The 24,816-nt window shown below is 31.9% G+C and overlaps 1 protein-coding gene across 2 annotated transcripts in view; it reads right to left on the minus strand.

Annotated features, from left to right (window-relative positions):
- LOC114327576 (5'-AMP-activated protein kinase subunit gamma-2) overlaps positions 1-24,816 on the minus strand; it is a 537,287-nt gene that overhangs the window by 283,501 nt on the left and 228,970 nt on the right. For both annotated transcript variants that reach the window (XM_050657995.1, XM_050657994.1), the window contains one exon: positions 10,845-10,860. In XM_050657995.1, the coding sequence (XP_050513952.1) occupies positions 10,845-10,860 (16 nt within the window). The remainder of the gene's footprint in view (positions 1-10,844; positions 10,861-24,816) is intronic.

Raw genomic sequence — 24,816 nt, forward strand, 5'->3', positions numbered from 1 at the left:
TGCGCCTGGTTATAAATGGTTTAAAGAACGATTAACTTTGCTACTTGGTACAAATGCCACTTGTAATTTTAAGCTAAAACCACTTCTAATTTGTCCAAAAATCCAAGGAGTATTACAGGACTAAATAAAAATCATTTACCCGTTACAACAAGAAAGCTTGGAGTTTGTAGATTATTTTTGGTTTTTGGAATCTATCATTTAATTTTATATACCAGTGTATGTGCTTTTTTTGTATGTATTTTTGATTTAAATAAAATAAACAGATAAAATGCATTTTTAACGACAAACCATGTACAGTATTTCTCATGATCATCTTTCAGTGCGTCACAGTTTTTCGATTTCTTTCTAACGCATTAAATTGTATGTGACAGAAAAAAGGCACGTCGGTGATTACATTTCGTCGGTGACATTTTTATAACATTTCTTCTAGTTATTCTAGTTGTCTATAGATGGCGCCATAATAAAAAAATATTTTTTTTAATTAGATAATAATATTACAAATATAATCTGTATAATTTATAAGACTATACAAATCAAAGAAAATACCATTTTATAAATGCAAGAAACACATTTGATTTGTTTTTATCCCAAATTGAAAATAAAATGTGACAACTGTCAGATTTAACTAAAATGTCATGTTAGAATAAATGTCATACTTACCCTTTTTCCTATCATTTGTTACGCACTGAAAAATGATCATGAAAAGGACAATAACATATTTTTAACAAATTTGGAACCGATACCATTAAATTTTTATGAATTTGTATTAGAATAATTGATTCGTTATACGGCATTTCGCTTTGCGGCCATGTTTCGTGGAACCCGTAAAGCGAGGTATGGGTGTTATGTAATTCAATTATATGCATATGCATCATTTCGAAGTTTTGGAGATTTCCGTAGAAATCCGGCAACATCGCGCTGGGTCTAGCTGACTTTAACCCAAATGAAGGTCGCCTGCAGCCGACGGAATACTTTTCCTTTCGATGGTGGAGTATAATTGTGACGTAACAATAGAAAATAAATAATATGTAGTATTTTATCTGATCGATTAATGAAACGATATTGGTCTTGTCACGTATACCAACCACATGACGATGGGATGTAATTTATTACCGTATCCTTGGCTGATAACTTCCGCGATGCATATACAGGGGTTTTAGAAATTGAAAGGAGTTTTGGTAAAAATCTTTGCTTTTTTACTGTGAAGCGATGTATTTTAAATAAAGACTGTTAAGATTTAATTTGTTTCAGAGACCACCAGTGGCGGCTGGTCAGAGGAGGCAAGGGAGGCTTAGCCTCCCCATACATTTTTTACATAAATATGCTACACTGTTTTGTTTACTTTGCTATTTTGCTTCGCGTTAGAGATATCGGAAAAAGTTATTTGAACAAGTTGTTTCAAATAATGTTCTAACCCCACATACCAAATTTCATCACAAAATTCGCACTTTTTTTCATTATTGGTAGTCAGGATCCTAAAACTGGAGCGGAGGCTGCTGGCCGGAAAATCTCGCTTGCTAATGCTCCGCGCAGCCCAGCAGCGTTTACGGAGACCCGGTCTCCTAAGGGTAAGAACAGAACAAGTGGGTCGAGGTGGAGGTGTAGGTCGCGGTGGATGCTACTAGTTAAGTCGCGGTCGATGTCGACAGCACATAGCAAGAAGGTCACCTGCGCTGTCAGTCGAGCTAGAACCACTATCAAGTGAAGTAGTTTAATGAAATTTGAATAACAAAAAGACTGTGCTTTTGCGATGTTGTGTCAGTCAAGTGATGAAAGTGATGAAATGTCAGCTGTAAATAATCAGATCCTCCTTCATATTTCAAAAATTTACTGAATTTAATTACATATTTTAGAAATTCAAAAATAAACTAATAGTCCAAGTAATGAAGCTTAAAATAGGACAAAACCTCGCAATTTTTACAGAATGGATCGATTTGCTTGAAAATTTGAGAATAAGTAGTGGATAGTCCAAGGATCAAAATCTATATGATGCCAAAAGGCGCTTTTACCATGGGGGTGGTTGCCACCCCATGTCAGGGGTGAAAATTTTTTATTATATTTTGACCGCAAAAGTTGGTAAAAACATTCATTCTAAGCAAAAAATGTTCTATACATTTTTTTGATAAAATTAATAGTTTTCTATTTATTCGCTATCGAAAGTGTTAGTTTTATATTAAAAAAATTAATGTTTTTAATCAGTTTTCTGCAAATAACTCAAAAAGTTTTTGTTTTATCAAAACCACTTTGCTTGAAAAAATGTACCTTTTGAAAAAATCAACAAAACCGTGTTTTTAAATTTTCTTTAAGACCAATAGTAATCGAGCTATACTTTATTATATGTTATGTCTTCTTGGGCAAATGCTAAATACTGTAGTTTCAAAGTCAAAAGACGGGAAAACTATGCATTTTTCGAGGATCACTTGTTTAAACTAATTTGAAGTATTTAAAAATATTTATCTTCAAAAATAAAAAAAAAGTCTAGCTCAAAAATTAGGTGGCTTATAATGAAAAGAATGTCAGACCCTATATTTTTCAGTGAAAAAGTGATCGAAAGCAAACCCATAATCACCACCCTGATTAAAATTAGTCATTGACCTTATTTCGCCTTCTTTACTTATGTATTATTAATAGGTTCTAGAAGTATAACTGGTTTAGAATGATTAGTTTTAAAAAAAAATGGAGTCAAAAGCAAATATCGAATTTTTGAAGTTTGGTAAAAAATTCCCTTTTCTTCAGAATAGAAAGATTATCATCACAGATACAAAAAAATATTTAATATAAAAATTGTAGCTTATTTAATTCCTAAGAATTTGGTTTGCAAAAATTTTCTCTACGGTAAAAAATAAGTGAGCTATTGACAATTAAAACTTGTAATTACATGCAAAAATCACCTTTACCAACCCTTTCAAAGTCACCACTTTTTGCGACTGAGGATTTTAAAAGGATTTCGTATTAACAGTCTTATAGATCTTGTAAAAACCTACCAAATTATTTTTTAACAAACTTTCTAAGATAAAAATTAAAAAGGTTACGGTTAAAAAATCAATATATTTTTCAAAACAAAAAAAAAAAAGAAATCTAATTGGAAGCATAATAATATAAGTTAGCTTTGATTTTAGTCATTGGCCTTATTAATTCTTCTTTATTTATGTATTATTAATAGATTTTAAAAGTTTGACTGGCTTAGAATGATTAGTTTTTAAAAAACTAGAGTTAAAAGCGAATAACGACTTTTTGTAGTTTGGTAAAAAATGCCATTTTCTTCAAAATAGAAAGATTAGCATCAGATATACGAAAAAATGTTTTAATATGAAATTGTAGGTTATTTAATTTCCAAGAACTTGGTTTGAAAAAATTTTTTGTACGGCAAAAATTGAGTGATTGGTAAATGAGTATATATAGAAAAACATTGATTTTTTCTATATAAAACTAACACTTTCGATAGCGAATAAATCTAAAAGTATTAATTTTATCAAAAAAATGTATAGAACATTTTTTGCTTAGAATGAATGTTTTTATCAACTTTTGCTGTCAAAATATAATAAAAAATTTCCACCTTTAAGATGGGGTGGCAACCGACCCCATGGTAAAAGCGCCTTTCGGCATCATATAGATTTTGATCCTTGAACTATCCACTACTTATTCTCAAATTTTCAAGCAAATCGATCCATTCTGTAAAAATTGCGAGGTGAAATGCTTCGGTTCCTGGACTATAAATACAAAAAAGAGATTATATAAAAAGTATCAACTCAGATAGCGCAGGTAATGACAACTTGGCTTCGAACGGACCAATCACAGGGAAGCATCCTTGTAGGCCGCGCAGTAGACATCCATGTAAAACAAACTTATTTTATTTTCAAAAGCATCGATGTAAGATGTAAAGCTCCTGGATGGCATCGCGCTAAACCTCCACCGCGACTTACCTGCTCTGTTCTCTTCCATTCAGTACAATGTATTTGTTTTACATGGATATCGACATCGAACGCGACCTCCACCTCCACCGCGACCCACTTGTTCTGTTCTTACCCTTAGAGCTGCATTATAGTTTAACGCACACGCTGCCCGGAGATTGGGCAAGGGCGGCTGATCGGCCAGCAACCTCCTCTGCAATTTTAGGATCCTGACTACAAACAATGAAAATACTACAAGTGCGAATTTTGTGATGAAATTTGGTATGTGAGGTTTGACTAATATTTGGAACAACTTGTTCAAATAACTTTTTCCGATATCTGTAATGCAAAGTAAAATATCGGTAATTTACCATGTTTTTGGATTTGCAGTAGGCCGCTTTTAGAATTAAAAAAATTCAGTTGGGTATCTTAAAAAATGTGAACCTTCAACCTCTATGGACTGCAAAAGTTCAAATCTGTATTTATTTTGATATGCATATCTACTTATAGAGATAGAATTGTTAACAAATAAACGACACAAACTTTGGTAATACACTTTTACAATTTGACTAACTATTTTTAAAATGATATATTATGAAATTATGAATTATGATGATATTATAAAATGTAAATAAAAAATGGTCAAAAAAATGGGGCCCTAAATTAGATTTTTTTGGCGGATTTTTTTGCTAGTGCAAAGGACATCGCACACATCTTATGGAAAATATAATGTCACTCAAATTCAATAAAATTTATACGAATAGATACGTTTTAAATTAACGGTCAAATCTTATCATTGCGCCAACTCTATATTTTCAATAATAAGAGCAGAAATTGATATAAATAAATCTGAAATCAAATGGGTACGTACATAAGTTAGAGAGAGAAAAAATATTTTAATATACCCAAATTGTCGGTACTCCATAAATCAGCGGATTAGTTTCACTAATCCGCTTAGGCCCAGCGGGGTTTAAGCTCCTTTTGAATAGCACCCAGAGCAATAGTGACACTTTTACTGACTCTAAAAATGTGATTTCGATAAACTTTAATTGCAATTTGCGCCGTAATTAAAATTAAGAGTTGGCGCAATGATAAGATTTGACCGTTAATTTAAAACGAATCTATTCGTATAAATTTTATTGAATTTGAGTGACATTATATTTTCCATAAGATGTGTGCGATGTCCTTTGTCTAGATATTTTACAGTTAGGTATAGCCTCCCCTAAGGTAAAAATCACGAGCCGCCACTGGAGACCACCACCATCTGTTTACATACGTTTCAATCTCTTGATCTCTTCAGAACAGCCTTCATTTGATATCTGAGTCCATTCACAATTTTTTTTAACCAAGATACTTGTTTTCTTCCTACACCTCTACGGCGCTCTATTTTACCTTTAACACGTTCGGTGCCCATCTTGAACAAACGCCACTTGGCTGGTACCACCTACTTTAAGTGGTTCATCAGGGTAAGGTTCATTTATTAGCGCAGTAGTGAACTACTAGTGCTACCGCCGACACTCATGCGTCGTCGGTGCCCTCGATGAAATCGTCGTGACGACACACTGTCGTCATGGGCACCGAACGTGTTAAGGATTGATCTTTACCTACATAAATTTGTTGGAATTTGCTTATCAACTATAATATATTTTTGTCAAGTGCTAGAATGAACATGTGAAGTCTTTCTTCGTGGGCGGGCATTTCTCCGAATGCATTAGGACGATACACTCTTACCTAAAATTGCATAAAGTATCATGTTACGAGGGATGTGAATGCCAGAACTGTATGTTAGTTCTGCGTTCGATATTCAGTCTGTTAAAATACATGGTAGTAGAAACACATGTCTTAATTTCTTTGTATATTGTAATATTACGGTTTTTCGGTTAAAATAAATAGTTTGTTTACGTTTATTTGTACCTTTTATTATCTGCCATTTCTAATAAAATTTATGTGTTGTGAAATGCAAATGCATATCGTAGATACCCAACGTTTATTCATTTATCGCCCTTTTTTTGCAAATTATAAAAGGATGGGGTACAGGTGAAAATCTGAATTTGTTTCTGACTTAAGAAATCCTTTAGATTTTTAAGTGGATGGGTACGTAGTTTCTGCTCCAATGCTATTCAAATGGGATTCATTTTTTTCGAATCCTGAGAAAACTAATAAGTATTTTTGAAAAATTTAAACGTAGAATGAAAGATTACGTTATTAGCGAGGGCCAGAAGTACCTGAGAACTTCTATAATGTTTATTTTAATAAGTTACAGGGGTGAAAAACTAAGAGAAAACTTAGTGTGATTTTTAATTTCAAATATCTCATTCAAAAGAAACTTTTTATTTATTCTAAGGGACTTTCGGCCCTCGGTAATAATTTAGTCTTTCATTCTGCGTTTAAATTTTTCAAAAATATTTATTGGATTTTTCAGGATTCGAAAAAAATGAACACAATATCCGTGGTAATATTTTCCAAATCTATCTTTGTCATACAACGCACTCAGTCGAATAGGTCAGGCAGACAATGACAATTTTAAATATTTGACATGGCATCGGGAATATTTTGAGTTGTTGATTAAATAATATTGATAGTGTATTTGATAAATAATTGATTTAAGACGTGAACTTAATAAAAATTTATTTATTGTTTATTATTTATGGAAGATCCAAAGCAGAGAATACACCAGGATATATTCAGTGATCCAAGTATTTTGTTGTTAAAGATGTTCAAAATTTTCAAATCACTTTATCACTTTTTCTCTTTTCTCGATTGATTATTAGTTTTTGTTCACAGTAGATAAATTATTACAGTCGGAAAAATGAAAGAATACCCATGAGCGAACATATAAAAGACGCTGTATTTTCCTTTGTCACCGTGTCACAAAGAAAATTGCCCAGCGCAAGTACATGTAATAATAATAATTACAGGTACTTGCGCTGGACAATTTTTTGTGTGACACGGTGACAGGAAAATACAGCGTGTTTTGTATGTTCATTCATGGGCATTCTTTCATTTTTCCTGCTGTACAATCACTGAATACATAGTTAGTGAAAAAATTATCATATTAATTAACTGAATTAATAGTTAAGTCCATTAATTATACAAGTAACAGTTATCAAAGAACATTCACAAGCCATCTTTAAAGTTAATGATGACATTGTCAAATAGTAATGTTTACATATCCATACCAGTGAGAATGTGTGTTACTCATCCGTCTGATGGTGAAGGAAAGGGTGGAATCCTATGGAAGGATGAGCAGTGAGCAGGAGAACTTTCAAATCCTAAATAGGAATCCCCATATTTTATTGCAGATTTGGATTCTTCAACCAATTGAATTGCCTCGCTTCTTTTGATAGACCCAGTATATTTAACCTTGTGCAGTCAATCATTAAAACCCATGATAGTAAACACCTAGCAGTATTGTGAAGAAAATCTAATAAAAACATTTTTGTCACTTCTACACGAAAACCAGTTATTGTTATTTAATACAATAATAAAATGAGCAAACATTAAAATAATCTTAAAAAAATATCAGGTAACAAATTACATGTAGCGTTTATTGTAAAAGCAAACCTTTTGATTGGTTCGGACAAATAAGGTGATAGTAATGATAGTTGAGTAATTAAAAATGAATGACATTCAAAAATATTCTCCATAACGATAAAATATTGAATGCTGGTATGACTTAAGATATAAATGTGTGGAGAAATGTAGACCAGAACAGAACAGAACATGTAGAATAGAAAACGACCAAAACAGAAATAATTAAGGCATTAATAAAGAGGGGTAGATGTTATGATCTCTATGGAAATAGCGCAAGACACGTTCTGCACCTCAAAGGCTAGAGACTGCCTCATCTGACATCTTTAAACTTTTGTGTTTGAATCCCGAGAACGCAAAGAAATCACACGGTGCCAAGTCAGGACTGTATACAGGATGGCTTAATCAATCGATGTATTTCGCCTTCAAGTAATAAACTTCTAACAAATATCATTCACATTTTTATCGACTAAATAATTATTTTTTCTTTGCTTATAAATTTTTTTGGAAAGATTGTATTGTACCACGCTAGACCTGTGCTACATCCCGAGAAGACGGACCCATGAATGACCAGTAATTTCGGCGTGAATTATGTGAACACTGGCCAAAGGTAAACTACTTCACTCGAATTATCTAGATAATCTAGAATCTACAACACTCTCTGAGGCTAAGTTTACGACTATGCAGGGTGTTAGTAAATAAGTATGACAAACTTTAAGGGGTAATTCTACATGCAAAAATATTGTCAGTTTGTTCTATAATTATATGTCTGCAAATGCTTCGTTTCCGAGATAGGGGGTGTTGAAATTTTTATTTCAAACTGCCAATTTATTTATTTCTCCAAGACCAGTTGATCTATGAAAATGAAATTTGGTGGATTTTAAGAGGTTGTTATTATGTATTTTTTGACATACAACTAAGAATTTTGTATTCATCATTGGCGTGCATACGGGTAATCGTCTGAATTTTTTTCAATTTAAAAAAATACGCCAAAAAAGTACGCCACTGAGATATTTCAAACTAAAAATTATTTTTATATTCCACGTTTAATTTATGATAAAAAACCTTTCTTGCCTATTTTTCATATGATGCACCGTTTTTATGCAGAAAAATAAAACATCTTGGCGCGCATTTTTCATTTTTAATACATCATCAAGAACTATCCAATATAATAATAAAACTAAACTAGAACAATAACAGAAAATATCACTAATAAGATTTTATTTAACTAGGTGCAAAGCTACAAAAAATGTTCAAAATGACCTCTTTCACTAATGACAGAAATTTTTTATATTCATCATTGGCGCGCGTACGGGTAATAGACTGAATTTTTTAAAGAAAAATTAGTACGCCACTGAGATATGTCAAATTAAAAATCATTTTTAAATTCCTCGTATAATTTGTGACAAAAAATATATCTTGACTTTTTTCATATGAGGCGCCGTTTTTATACGAAAAAATAAAACATCTTAACGTTAACAAAGTATTCGAGGTCTCTATGCATATTTATAAGTCTCTATGCATTTTATGCATAGAGACTTATTTCAAATACTTTGTAAATGTTAATGTTTTATTTCATTCCATCAAAACCGCGCCTCATATGAAAAAAGGCAAGAAAGATTTTTGGCGTAAATTGAGGAATTCAAAAATTATTTTTAATTTGACATATCTCAGTGGCGTACTCTTTTTATCTTTAAAACAATTCAGACCACTAACGTACGCACGCCAATAATGAATATAAAATTCTTCTGCCACATCTAAAGGATGTAATTTTGAAAATTTCTTGTAGCTTTGCACCTATTTAAAATCTTATTAGCGATATTTTCTGTTATTGTTCTAGTTTAGTATTATTGTATTTGATAGTTCTTGATCATGTATGAAGAAATGAAAAATACGCGTCAAGATGTTTAATTTTTTTAAATAAAAATGGCGCACCATATGAAAAAAAAAGACTAAAATGGTTTTTTATCATAAATTAAACGTGGAATATAAAAATAATTTTTAGTTTGAAATATTTCAGTGGCGTACTATTTTTATATTTAAAAAAAATCAGATGATTACCCGAATGCGCGCTAATGATGAATACAAAATTCTTAGTTAAATAACAACCTCTTAAAATCCACCAAATTTCATTTTCATAGCTCAAGCGGTCTTAGAGCAATAAATAAATTGGCAGTTTAAAATAAAAATTTCAACACCCCGTATCTAGGAAATGAAGCATTTGCGGACATCATATGTTTGTAGAGCAAACTGTCATTATTTTTTCATGTAGAATTACCCCTCAAAGTTTGTCATACTTATTTACTAACACCCTGTATAGAGACTGGTTATAGTTTTAGAGAGTTAGTTTGAGCTATATATTATAGAACATAAAGAAATTGTACAAGTAATAAATAAAAGTGTAAATAAATCTAACCAAAAATTTAATTCTCAGTAAATTATTATATTTTAACTTGAAAATTATTTTTTTCTACTCAGATACTTCAATATATCAGTTATGATTTCAATACCTGTATCTTATTGGGTTTCATTATCATACACATTTCCATTACAAGACATATTTTTAACCAATTGCATCGCGAGATGACGTTCTGTTTTAAAGGTGTTATAGTTGCCTCGGAAATCGGTTGGAAAATTTAAACCGACTATACAAAATTCAATTTGGCAACATTGTGTGAGTACCAAGTTGAATAGAACCGTAATTTAGTCCAGACAAATTAATATATATTTTTTACCAGCAAAAATGAGATACTTTAAACAAATAGCGTTTAAAAAATGATGTGCAGAACAATTTTGAATTCAATTCCGTTAATGAAATTTCTTCTTTTTGTCCTTAAAACTAGAAACAAGTCTAATTATTCTTGCACTTTCATACGATAGGGATATTGAAAATTTAACCTCAAATTCATTTTAATAATTGTAATATTCAACGTATAAAAAAATGTAACTATCAACAAAATAATTAATTTAATCATATAACGACTTAATTTGTTTGTGTTATAAAATACATAAATTTGAATATATTCTTATGTTGTGAATTATCATAGAAACGATCATGTATAAAACCTGCATTTAATTGTCATTATGATGCTCGTATTCTATTCGACACTCGCAGCTTCGTGGCTCGGGTCGTATCCGTCATACGCATATCATAATGGACATCATTAAATGCTGGTTGCATAATATATTAAGTATTATACGTTTATCTGAAAGTAAGGTGTAAATTTAATGTTAATAATAATAACAGATCATAAGTATAATAGCAAATAGTGATTTAGAATGTGGTTATTCTTATCAAAGTTTTGCATACTGCTAATAAATTAGGGTATAGTATTCCTCATAGTTAAAAACATATTATATTACAATAGGCGTTTTGCATATATTTGTAGTAAAAATTTTAAACAATATTCAAAAAACACTTACCGAGCTGCTGTTGCTTCTGAAACAAAGAAAAAATAAAAACAATTAGTAAAACTGAAATACAATAATCTTCTTTTAATAATTTAACTGGTAATAACATTCCCTTAAGGTACTAGTACACTTTAGAAGACCAAAAATAATCATTTTTTTCAAGAATGTGTTTCTCAGAATCTTTATTAAAAATGAACATAAAACTTTTTACATATTAATAACTAACTCTTAGAGAGTACAAAAAAAATATCTTTTTTCATTTATGCTCGTACACTAATATTGTAGAGGGCGCAAATTCGAGGCCTCGAAAAATGATGGCGAACAGTTAATCTCAGGATTGGGATGTCTGAAACAAAAAAATCGTACTGCATTTGAAAAAGGTATGTTTTTTACGTGAGAATTTACCACAATTTGACCAAAAAATAACAAATAAATATTTTTTAACCATGAAAAACTGAAGAAAAACGGACGATTTTTCACAACATTTTTTTCAAATTTCTGTAAAATCTTTTTTTGCGGAATTTTTCACTAACGGTGGTAAGTTGTCACGTAAGAAACCTTCCTTTTTCAAATGCCCTACGAATTTTTTGTTTTAGAGATCCCAATCCTGAGATTAACTGTCCGCCATCGGCTGATGGCGGACCTTTTTTCGAGGCCTCGATTTTGGCGCCCTCTACAATATTAGTGTACGTGCATAAATGAAAAAAGATATATTTTTTGTATTCTCGAAGAGTTAGATATTAATGCGTAAAAAGTTTTATGTTCATTTTTAATAAAGGTTCTGAGGAAAAAAATCTTGAAGAAACTCTTATTTTTGGTCTTCTAAAGTGTACTAGTACCTTACGAGAATCGGAGCGAAATGCAAAATTTTGACGCTTGTCAAAATTTTTAATGTGTTTTAAATGTATTCTTTTTTTTTAAATCCTGAGAAAACTAATAAATATTTTTGAAAAATTTAAACGCAGAATTAAAGATTACATTATTACCGAGGGCCGAAAGTCCCTGAAAACTTCTATAATGTTTATTTTAATAAGTTACAGGAGTGAAAATAAAAAGAGAAAATTTAGTGTGATTTTTAATTGCAAATATTTCATTCAAAAGAAACTTTTTATTTATTCTAAGCGACTTTCGGCCCTATATATAAGACATTCGACAGAAGCTAGAAACACACGAGAAGCGTTGAAAAGTCTTATGGACAAGAGGTGACAAATTATGACATTTCATGTCAGTTGTAGAGAAAAAAAAATATATTACGATTTCGGTCCAATGAAGTACATAATTACAATTTCACAAGGACTTATATGTTATTTTAAAAGTAAAATTCCAAAAGAAGATAGCTTTAGACATTAGGAATCTTTTTGTATATTTCAAAAAAGTTTGTTCAAATACAATCATTTTAAAATCAATAAATTTAGCATTTATCTAGGAGTAACTAAAGTTATCTTACAACATTATAAGAAGCAGCAAATCTTGTTATTCCCACAGCAGCCAAACTTCCTGGATCCAAAGACTGACTTCTTCGCTGCTTGGATTTAACGATGTCGTATTTTTGGCTTTGGTCATCGTCTTTATATTTGCTATGCATCCATTTAAAATATAAAGACATCTTCACTTATCGCGGAAAGATAAAAAACAATCCATATCACATTTTCTACGTTCTGATTTCCGTCAGCGCATTAAAAAAAGCAAACAGTCACATCATTATCACACGAGCGCATAATAACATAACCTCACCTTTAGCATTCAATTACTAATTCAGAAATGGTTTTAATTCTATTGTCTACTACACTTTTTCACATAGCACTGGAAGGAACGAGTAAAAAAACTGGAATCAACAAGATGATCATACAAAGCTCTACACAAATTATTAGACCTGGATCCCGCGTACCAAAACAAAGTTGATTAATAGCAAGCTGAAAATTTGTTAATAGCTTAACGGTGTCTAGTCGGACAAACTTTGATGTACGGGAACACTGGAACAGGAGAAAATTTAATTGCGGAACAGTTTAAAAATTTGGAACGTCAGATTACTAAAACGTCCATGTATTTTGTCGGACAGAACATCCAATTGATTTGTTACCCTTTCATTAAACTCTCATGCAAAAATCAGACTGATATTGCTAACCAACATGATTCCTGTCATTCTTCGTGTTCCACTCATTCAAATGCCCAGTTGGTGATAGACACCAGTCTGATTTTTGCATGAGAGTTTAATGAAATGGTAACAAATCAATTGGAAATTCTGTCCGGCAAAATACATGGAACGTTTTCGTAATCTGACGTTCCAAATTTTGAACCTGTTCCACAATTAAAACTTCCCCTGTTCCAGTGTTTCTGTACATCAAACTTTGTCCGACTAGACACCGTTAATCTATTAACAAATTTTCAGCTTGCTATTAATAAACTGTTTTTTGGTACGCGGGATCCAGGTCTATATCGGATACGCTGACAGCTTCAAGAGACAAAAAAGCTTAGAATATGCATTGCTGACTCTGATAGCGGAAGATAAAATGGAAGGATTAAAAGTAAATGAAAAAAAAGACGAATTATTGTATGTTAATATCAAGGAAAAATTCTAATATGGATACTATACTGATTGACCAATGCATATTCCAAAAAGTAGATATATTTTAGTATCTAGGTGTAACAATAGATATCACAAACGACAGAAGCACTTCTCCTTCTTCATGTGCCTTGTCCGTTGCGGACGTTGGCTATCATCATAGCAATTTTAATTTTGTTTGCGGCCTTTCTGAATAACTCGATCGATGTTAGTCCAAACCATTGGCGTAAGTTTTGAAGCCATGAGTGTCTTCTTCTTCCGGGTCCGCGTTTGCTTTCTATTTTACCCTGTATTATCAGTTATTCAAGGTATTCAAGCTTCCGTTTCTTAATTGTGAAACAGATTTCTTTTTGGTCGGCGCAGTACCTCTACGTTAGTGGTGTGAGTCGTCCAGGATGTTTTGAGGATACGTCGATACACCCACATTTCGAATGCCTCCCGCTTTCTCATGAATGTTTCCGTCAGTGTCCATGCCTCTGCGCCATACAGCAAGACTGGCAATACATAGCACTTTAGCAGCCGTATTTTTAGTGGGAGAGATATGTCGGAATGGGTGAATATATTTTTCATGTTAAATGTTGCTCTGGCCTTTTCACTTCTACATCGTATTTCGGTTGTTTGATCCCATTTCGAGTTGACGACTGTTCCAAAGTATATATACGAGTCAACGTGTTCAATTAGTTGGTTTTTTTATTTTCAATTGTCTGGCAGGTATTTGAGTTTTGCTGACCAGCATCCATTTCGTTTTATTTATGTTGAGGTTAAGTCCTCTTTCTTCACTCGCTCTTTGTACCCTGTCCATAAGATACTGAAGTTCATCGATACTACTGGCAAGTACGACTGTATCGTCCGCATATCGGATGTTATTTGTCAATTCTCCATTGATTTTTATGCCTTCGTTTGCTTCATCCAGTGCTTTTTTTAAAATTTGGTCGAAGTAAATATTAAAAAGGAGAGGGGAGAGAACACATCCCTGTCGCACACCTTTTCTGATATCAATGCTCTCTGTGTATGCATTGCCGACTTTTACCCTGGCTGTCTGATTCCAGTAGAGACTTGTCACAATTCGGATGTCCTTATCATCAATTCCTATTCTATGAAGAATTTGTAGAACAGAAGCGCTGGTAAAAAAGTATGAGATTAAAGCGGACAATAGAGCATATTATTGGAAAAACTAAATAGCACTAAAAGACAGACATATCTGCAAATATATCAATGTGCCTGACTAATAGAGACGAAGAGAAGCTAGGAATAATAGAAAGGAAGATCCTCAGAAGAATTTTTGAAACAAAAAAAACTCCAAGACTGAAAATTTAGTAGATTATTTAACAACGAGACAAATAAAGGGACAAAATATGGTCAGACATATAAAGGCTCAAAGATTGAAATGGCTCGGGCATATACTAAGACGAGAAGAAGAATTAATAAAGAAAATATTAAAGCGGGAACCTACACACACAGGACCCAGAGGGTGACCAAAGTACAGATGGGAAGATCAGGTCAGAGAAGATATGAACGGAATGAAGATACCTAACTGGAGAACAAAAATAGAAAATAAAAAGTAATGGAGCTTAATCACCAATCAGGCGAAATCACACAACAACCTGTGAAACAAGATGGCACAGAACAAGAAAACAAAGAAAAGGGGGAGTGAAGCTCCCCTTATTGATTGTATAAGATATTTTAAAAGAGATCATATTGATGAGCGGCTCATGAGAGACAGACCCTAAAACCGGATGGTAATAGTATACTCTGTAGGTGTAGTTAAAACAAATATATGTAGTGATTTGTCCTCTACAAGGTTATTTTGATTGATGCGATCACATGAACTATGTTTAATAAAGTCATTTGAGAATCGGAAAACCCTCTACTTTAACGTAAATAAATGAGGTAGATAAAATTATAGTACAACCCCTTTTGTCCAATGAAAAGTACATAATTCTAGTAATACGTCAGTTAATGGGATCAAGAATAGGATATTACCTCCGAATTCTATCCTACTGCATGGATTTTAATGAAATTTTGGGAATAGCCTCTACTTATCTCCTAATTCAAAGTCTAGCCTATGCAAATGTGAGCTTTTATCTTGGGGGTGGTTCCCACCCCTTCTCGGGGTGGACAATTTTTTGATTAAAATAACCAAGGAAGTGACTAGAGATCCTATAAACGTGGCAAGAACTGTTCTATAATTTTTTTTTGAAAATTCAATACTTTTTGAGTTATTCGCGGTTGAAAATTGGCCATTTTCATTGAAACGTAACACCTTTTCGAACGGTTTTTTGCGAATACCTTAAGAAATATACATCTAACTAAAAAAACTGTATAAAACAATTTTGTTGCTTATAAAACAACAAAGAGATTTGTTCCTTCATAAATCTTCAAGTTCTAATAGAAAAAGAGATATGGTAGGTAAAAAGAGTTTGTTTTTTTGCTGCATGCTCAAATCGGTGTATTCAACTTGAAATAACAGAGAAACGGTCGATTTTAGGTGTATAATGCTACCAATACCTTTTGTAGTGATTGAAAAGACCTTTAAAATGAGCAATATTAAATGTCGATTGTATTCAAACTAAGTGAGATATGCTAAAAAAATTGATGACTAATGTATTTAAGAAAAAATAAGAAGTATATTTAACTGCTCATCCACCATAATTTAAACGCATCGTTTTTCTTCTACAATACCTTTTATTATAGTGTTTTTTCTATGTTCAAAAAGTTGGGCGGGTTTAAAATGAATGGTTTTTGTAAAAAAATATTTTCTTAAAAATCTTCCTTTTTCTCCATGTAACTTGAAAATACTAAGAGATGCAGTAATGAAAAACCAAAACAAAATTTTTGCATAAAAAACCAGCATTTTTGTTCGGTATCCTTTTCGTACCTCTTTTTATTTTCGAGTTACATGGAGAAAAAGAAAGTTTGTTAGGAAAATTTAAAAATACGCTCTATAATTTGATCGTTATGTTTTCAAAAATCATTAATTTTAAACCTGTTCAACTTTTTGCATAGAAATAACACTTTAATTAATAAAAAGTACTGTAGAAGGAAAACGATGCATTTAAATTCTGATGGATGAGGGGTTAAATATACTTCTCATTTTTTCTTAAAATACATTAATCATCAATTTTGTTTGCAGCATATCTCACTTAGTTTGAACGTAATCGACATTCAATATTGGTCATCTTAAAGGTCTTTTCAAGCACTACAAAAGGTATTGGTAGCATTATACACCTAAACTCGACCGTATCTCTGTTATTTCAAGTTGAATACACCAATTTGAGCATGCACCAAAAAAAAACAAACTCTTCTCACCTACCATATCTCTTTGTGTATTGTAACTAGAAGATTTAGGAAGGAACTAATCTCTTTGTTTTTTTTATAAGCTATAAAAATATTTTATATAGTTTTTTTCGTAAGATAAATAGTTTTTAAGGTATTCGCAAAAAACCGTCCGAAAACGTGTCATTTTTCAATGAAAATAGCCAATTTTCAACCATGAATAACTCAAAAAGTATTGAGTTTTCAAAAAAAAAATTATAACAGTTATTGCTTATAATTAGGTTCTCTAGTCACTTCCGTGATTATTTTAACCAAAAAATTTTCCACCCCGAGAAGGGGTGGGAACCGCCCCCAAGATAAAAGCGCATATCGGTATAGGGTAGACTTTGTTTCTTGAGCTCTTCCCTACTTACTGTGAAAATATCAAGTAAATCGATATAGTAGGATGGAATTCGGAGCCAAATACCCTCATTGACTGCCCTATAACAATAACTGTGATTAACATTATTTATATTTAATTACAAAAGTAAAATTCCAGAAACAAATAGCTAGAACCTCAGGAATCTTTGCTTTTAAAAAAGGTTTGTTCAAACACAATAATTTTAAAATCAATAAATTTAGCATTTATCTAAGAGTATCTAAAGTTATCTTACAACATTATAAGAAGCAGCAAATCTTGTTATTCCTACAGCAGCTAAGCTTCCAGGATCCAAAGACTGACTCCTTCGCTGCTTGGATTTCACGATATCGTATTTTTGGCATTGGTCATCGTCTTTATATTTGCTATGCATCCATTTAAAATATAACGACATCTTCACTGATCGCGGAAAGATAAAAAACAGTCCAATCACATTTTCTACGTTTCGATTTCCGTAATTAAAAAAACAACAGTCACATCATTATCACACGAGCGCATAACATAACCTCACCTTTAGCATTCAATTACTGATTCCGAAATGTTTTTAAGTCTACGAGCAGTGTGTAAAGGTAAATTAAGTAAATAGCTGCTTGTATGGCTATGAGTTAAGTCCGCTTTTGAATGTACAATTCATTCCTAATTTATTGTTTTATGACTATGTTGTAAATTAAATTTTGACAACGTCTGTATGCCAAGTGTGTTATTTTCGAGCAAAGTAAATATTATCGAGATTATGTTCTTATAAAAACATACCGGATGTCTCTAGATTAAAATATAAATTTTCCAATGCATAAACGATCAAAACGATTAAGTAAATATCATATTTTAAGTTCAGATAGTCGCCATAAAATTTGCTGCAATAAAAAATTAACAATCCCCAAACGACCTTCGTAACTGTCTCTCTCTTGTCGTTTCCCCATTACTGAGGATCGTGATTTCTTCCAATATTCCTAACATTTTTTTTTATCTTCCTCTTGATCTTCTCCCCGGAACGTTTCCAGAAACAATTAATCTCTCCAAACTATCGTCACCTCTGAGAACTGAGACATTTTTTTAATCTCGAGTTGGTTTAGAATGGAAACGTTTGTCCTATGAGCTGTCCAAGATACAGCATTCTTCTCCAGCACCACATCTCAAAGGCATCAGTTTTTTTGCGCTCGCGTGCGTGAAGAATCCAGTCTCTATCCCGTATAGAAATATTGAGAATACAAGGGCATTCAGCAGTCTCATGTCTCATCTTGATATTTTGAGAGATAGATCTGTCTTTCATATGATTTTTTGCCATATCAATACGTCTCCGAACTTCTGCTTCACAGTTACCATCGTTAGTTAATATTAGTTATACCAAAGGATACTAACACGTGGGTGTGTTAGTATTCTTTGGTTATACTAGACCCGAGATAGACAAAGCTGTTTACTATCTGATATTCCTGTAACATGTTAGTCAGTTGAATAGTGTGGAATCTGTCGATCAAACATTTCTTGCTCATTTGCTGCTATAACTGTATACTCTGGGCTAATTAGCAAAATACAAGGAAAAATTATTTACCAGCAGTTTTATTGCTGGAATCGAATATTATGATTGTATATATTAATAATTTAGGTATGCAAAGTCCGCAGATAGTGTGCTACTTTTTTTATAAACAAAATGGCGCCCGTAAATTGTGATTTTTTCAATTTTTGCTCTATAACTCCAAAGATTTTAACTTTACACCAAAAACAGCCAAATAAAAATTCACCGTAATTAAATTCTGCATAGAGACGTGTTTTTTCTGATTTACTTCGACGAAAATTTTCCCCGGAAAATGCGGGTTTTTCCAACAAAATCTTTAATTTTCAACTAAAATTTTAGATAAGTAATTGATTATCAATAATTAAATAACTTAGTAGTATAAAAGCTCTTTTCGTATAGATAATAATTCCAGAAGCCCATGGAAATTGAATGGACAGTTTAGCAACAATTGAATTGTTAGTTAAAAATTTACGGTCGCTATAATAACCACAATAATTATGACACATAAGAATAACTATGATTTTTGTATAAAAAGACACTGTACCTATCTAATGTACTTTATTGAATTAAAATTGGACTATTCAAGCGGCCTCAGGAATATTTAAAAATTATAAACAATTTTTTGGCTTATAAACAATTAGAATATCTCGGGAAATATTCAATTCAATTAAATCATGAACACGGTATTGGAAAAAAAAGGTTCAGGACGCTTCTCTTAAAAGAAAAAACGTTTAATTGTAATAAGTGGTTCCTGAGATACAACCGGTCAAAGTTGACCGGCATTTACGGCAAAGATATAAACAATAGGATCATAATTTTCGAATCATCACCTTTTTAGTTTTGTCCTCTTTCTCCACACCAATTTTCATATATTTAAAAGACTCTAATACTATACTAATACTCCTATCATACTATACTAATACTCCTATACTAAAAACATATATTATTATAATAAAAACTATCGATATTATGAGTGAAAATTGCCAAAAATAGCAAAATTTCAATCAAAAATTAGGTTGGAGAAAATGTAATCTCAAAGTTCAAAATCGGTATACGTTAAAAAAATGCATTTTCTCGGCTTCCCATGGACAAATTTTCTTCATTCTTTTTTTGTTCCCAAGTAACTCGAGTAGAGCCATCTAACTAACTCATTAATAAATGTCAAACTTGCTTTTGTTTTGTTATAATAGATTAATTTATTTATAAGAAAATAAAACTACGTATTTTTCCAGTTGTAGACTATTTTTAGGTAAACTTACTACAAATGTACCTTTTACCGTTAAAGACACAAATATTCTCATTTGAAAGCTGTATAATTATTTAAACAATCTTTATTTAAACAAATTAAAAATTTGTGTTATATTCAATAAATTAATTTATTATAACAAAACAAAAGCAAGTTTGACATTTAATAATGCGATAGTTATATGGCTCTACTCGAGTTACTTGGGAACAAAAAAAGAATGAAGAAAATTGCTCCGTGGGAAGGCGAGAAAATGCATTTTTTTAACGTATACCGATTTTGAACTTTCAGATTACATTTTCTCCAACCTAATTTTTTATTTAAATTTTGCTATTTTGGCAATTTTCACTAGTAATATCCATAGTTTTTATTATAATAATATATGTTATGAGTATTTCAAAGATATGGAAATTGGTGCGGAGAAAGAGGACAAAAAGAAAAAGGTGATGGTTCGAAAATTATAATCCTATTGTTTATAGTTTATATCTTTGCCGTAAATGCCGGTCAACTTTGACCGATTGCAATCTTAGGAACCACTCATCACAATTAAACGTTTTTTCTTTTAAAAGAAGCGTCCAGCCGCTTTTTTTCCAATACCGTTTTCATGATTTAATTTAATTTAATATTTCCCGATATATTCTATTTGTTTATAAGCCAAAAAATTGTTTATAATTTTGAAATATTCCTGAGGCCGCTTAAATAGTCCAATTTCAATTCTGTAAAGTACATTGGATAGGTACAGTGTCTTTTCATACAAAAATAATAGTTATTCTTATGTATCATAATTACTGTGGTTTTTTTAGCGACCGTAAATTTTAAATTAACAATTCAATTGTTGCTCAACTGTTCATTTAATTTCCATGGGCTTCTGGAATTAGGCTATTGATTATGTTCAAAATAAGAGAGCTAAAAGGAACTACAACGTTAATTGGATTTTATTGTCTCATATGGTCAACGGGCCTCTAAGTTTGAAAAAACCGCGGAGTGCTACCATTTAAATGGGTGCGTTTTTGAGAAAGGGGTGAATTAGTCCCTTAGGGTGAAAAACACGAAAGAAAGCAATTTTGTTTTTTGTCTCATAACTATTTTCCACAGTGATATAGGTATAGGCATTGATTCAAAGAAAAATAACTCTCGTCCTTGATCTCTAAAATGACGTTTGGAACAAGTCTCTAGGATTTACAGTTTCCGAAATAGGATTTTTCAAAATTTGCCGCTCACAGAATTTTTGAGCCATTTTCCCCATTATTTCGCAAACATTGTTCTGTAACTTTTTTCTACGCATTTCTAGCAATATGCAATGGTGCATTTAGTAGAAAGAGAAGTCAATTACCTTTAAAATGGTCTATTGTATAAGGCTGTACGCCTATTTTTAAACAAGTTATGCTTTTTCAAGGTTTTATACTTTTAATGATTTTTTATATTTTTTATGATTATTTTTTAAATTTCTCATTATGACTTTTTTTTCTTGTACATTTAGTTATATACATTGTGGAATAAAAAAAGCTTATTTTCTTTACTTTAAAATAGTGTATTGCAAACACCTCTAGGACTATTTTTAAACAAGATATCCGTTGGATATCCAAGTATGTATATCCGTAATTTGAGAAAAAATTTAATTTTTTTAATAAGAAGAATATAATTGCACATTGTAATATAATTTTGAATTCCAAATAACTTTTCTTAATAACACTTTTCGATATTGTGAAATATAAAGGTACATACTTTACTCTTGAGCGAAATTCTTTTTTTTTAACCTACCTCGTACACTATTGATAAAATTTTAAATCTGATGATTACGTCTTAGGTTTTAGACTATGCAGAGCATTTTATAAATAATATTTTTTTTTCATAAAGTTAATAATAAAATGTTTTCCATATGGATACAACTTAGTGGGACCTACTGCATGTGTATATGCCAAACTTTGAAAAAGCATATCTTGTTTAAAAATAGACCTAGAATTTTTTTCATTACACCATTTTAAAGTAAATAAAATAGGCTTTCATTTTTATTGAACAATGTATATACCTAAATATACAAAAAAGAATGTGTGTGTACTTTGTACGCACGTAAGAAGTTATACTTTTATTATAATATAATTTCAACGAAATAAATATACCTACTTAACAGTTACAATACAAAAAGTTAACAATAATTACCAAAAATGAACCAAAACTTAACAATGCCAAATATTGAGTGGTGAAATTTCAAAAATCATATTTTGGAAACTATAAATCATAGAGACTTATACCAAACATCATTTTAAAGAGGAAGGATGGAAGTTTTTTTTTCTATAAAGCAATGCCTATACCTATATCGCCGTGGAAAAAAGTTATGGGGCAGGAAACAAAAATACTATCTTAGGTGTTTTTTTCTTGCTTTTCTTTTGAATATATTTTTGTAAAAAAAATATTTTTGACTTTAAAATGTGCTATTTCGATAGTAAATTTAACATGGAAAATTGTTCCTGTAGACGTGTTTGTACCAAACGTGCATAGAACTCTCCCTAATTCGCCCTGTGCCTAGGGACTAATTCATCCCTTTCTCAAAAACGCACCCCACTAAATGGTAGCACTCCGCGGATTTTTCATATCTAGGGGTCCAGTGACTATATGAAACAATAAAACCCCGTTAACGTTGTAGTTCCTTTCTAAAATACGTAATCAATAGCCTAAATTATAATCTATACGAAAAGAGCTTGTATGTTGCCAAGTTATTTAATTATTGATAAACAATTACTTATCTAAAATTTTAGTTGAAAATAAAGATTTTGTTGGAAAAACCCGCATTTTCCGGGGAAAATTTTCGTCGAAGTAAATCGGGATAAACACGTCTCTATGCAGAATTTAATTACGGTGAATTTTTATTTGAGTGTTTTTGGTGTAAAGTTAAAATCTTTGGGAGTTATAGAGTAAAAATTGAAAAAAACACGATTTTCGGGCGCCATTTTGTTTATAAAAAAAGTAGCACACTATCTGCGGACTTTGCATACCTATATTATTAATATATACAATCATAAGATTCGATTCCAGTAATAAAATTGCTGGTAAATAACTTTTCCCATTGGAGATTTTCCTGCCAGCTACTGTTACTCCACCGGCCCATCATTCTAAAGCCATGCTCATGATATGTTCACCATAAATGTTGAATAAGTCAGGTGACAACTCGCATCCTTGTCTAACACCTCTCTCGGTCTTGAATTGATTTGAAAACTTCTGATCTAGTCGTACTGTTGCTATATTGGACTGGTACAGATTTTTAATAAGTGTCACCAGGTGCATTGGTAACTATATCTACTCAAAAAATTAAATGCAAAATCATGCGAAGACCAAAGAACATTAATTAAACTAATTAGCCACTTACACAAAACGTTTTTAAAAGTGATATACGGCAGAATATATAAAAAATGCGAAGAACAAGAAGTATCATGGACACAGTTTGGATTCCGCGATGACTTCACCCGAGAGGCTCTATTCGTTGTCCAGGTGCTTATGCAGAAATGCAGGGATGTCAACTATGACGTATATATTTGTTTCATATGGACTATGGGCCATTCCACGAACATACGCCTGTTTTGGATTACTTCGACAACGAATATTTTACTGTGCAACATAAGAAGTACGAAAGTAAATGGCGCTAATAATTATTCCAATAAACAACAATGTAATTTGCAATTTACTTTCGTTCTTCTTATTTTGCACAGTAAAATATTCGTTGTCGAAGTAATCCAAAACAGGCGTATGTTCGTGGAATAGGGTATACAAAAAGTCATTTGATTAAGTAAAACATCGTAAGCTCATAACATGAAGTAAATCATCATAAGCTCATAATTTATATTGAAAGAAGCAAGCTTAGATGATAGAGACTTGAGAATCGTATATAATTTATGTTACAACCAATCTGCCAACATTAAAATGGATGACTAGTGGAGAGGCAGTCTCCATATATAGAGATGTGAGACAAGGATGTAATTTGTCCCCGGTGTTATTTAATATGTACTCTGAACATATCTTCGACACAATATCTACGAATCTCTTATTAAAAGCAGTCTATTGTACGAAGCAGAAACTTGGCGGATAACCGAAAACAACAGAAGAAAACTGGAGGCAGTAGAAATGGACGCTTTTAGAAGATCAGTAGGAGTGTCACGCAGAAAGAGAATACGTAATGATGAGATAAGACAGCGAATGGGGGTTGACGGCTCTCTAACAACAGACATAGAAAGAAAACAGCTGATATGGTACGGACACGTCCAGAGGACGGATAACTCAAGAATCCCTAAAATAATTATGCAATGGGTACCACCAAATCGCAGAAAGAGAGGAAGATCCAAGAAATCTTGGAGAGAGGGAGTAACGAAGGCGATGAGCGCAAGAGATCTTAGAGAGGGCCAATGGGATGATAGAGTGTCATGGAAATTAGGCATCGGACAACGTCGCAAGACGTTTTAAAAACGATTGATTATATATATATATATATATATATATATATACAAAATATGCATAAGATGGAATGCAACCACAGACACGTGTTTCTGACTTATTAGTCGTCATCAGTATGGTATAGCCGAACAGGAGCAACGCAACCAATTTGTCAGTATGGTATAGCCGAACAGGAGCAACGCAACTCCTTTTATATATATATATATATATATATATATATATATATATATATATATATATATATATATATACATATCTTCGAGCAGGAGGAGAACTGCAGGAAGACGTATTAGTCAAGGGAATGCGACGACGCAGTAGCTTTTGAAAATAGCTTAGATGGTTTGCAAAAAATAATGCCGCGCTTATCATATATACGTAGAGAACATGGACTCATCTCAATACGAAAAAAAAAGCAAAGTACATGGTAGTCAGTAAGCGCGAAATATTAAAAATACTGCTTTTGGTTAACCAACAACCAATTGACAGGGTCGACAGCTACACATACCTTGGTACCAACATAAACAGCCA

The sequence above is a fragment of the Diabrotica virgifera genome, chromosome 8 (genome assembly GCF_917563875.1).
Source record: "Diabrotica virgifera virgifera chromosome 8, PGI_DIABVI_V3a".
NCBI lineage: Eukaryota > Metazoa > Arthropoda > Insecta > Coleoptera > Chrysomelidae > Diabrotica > Diabrotica virgifera.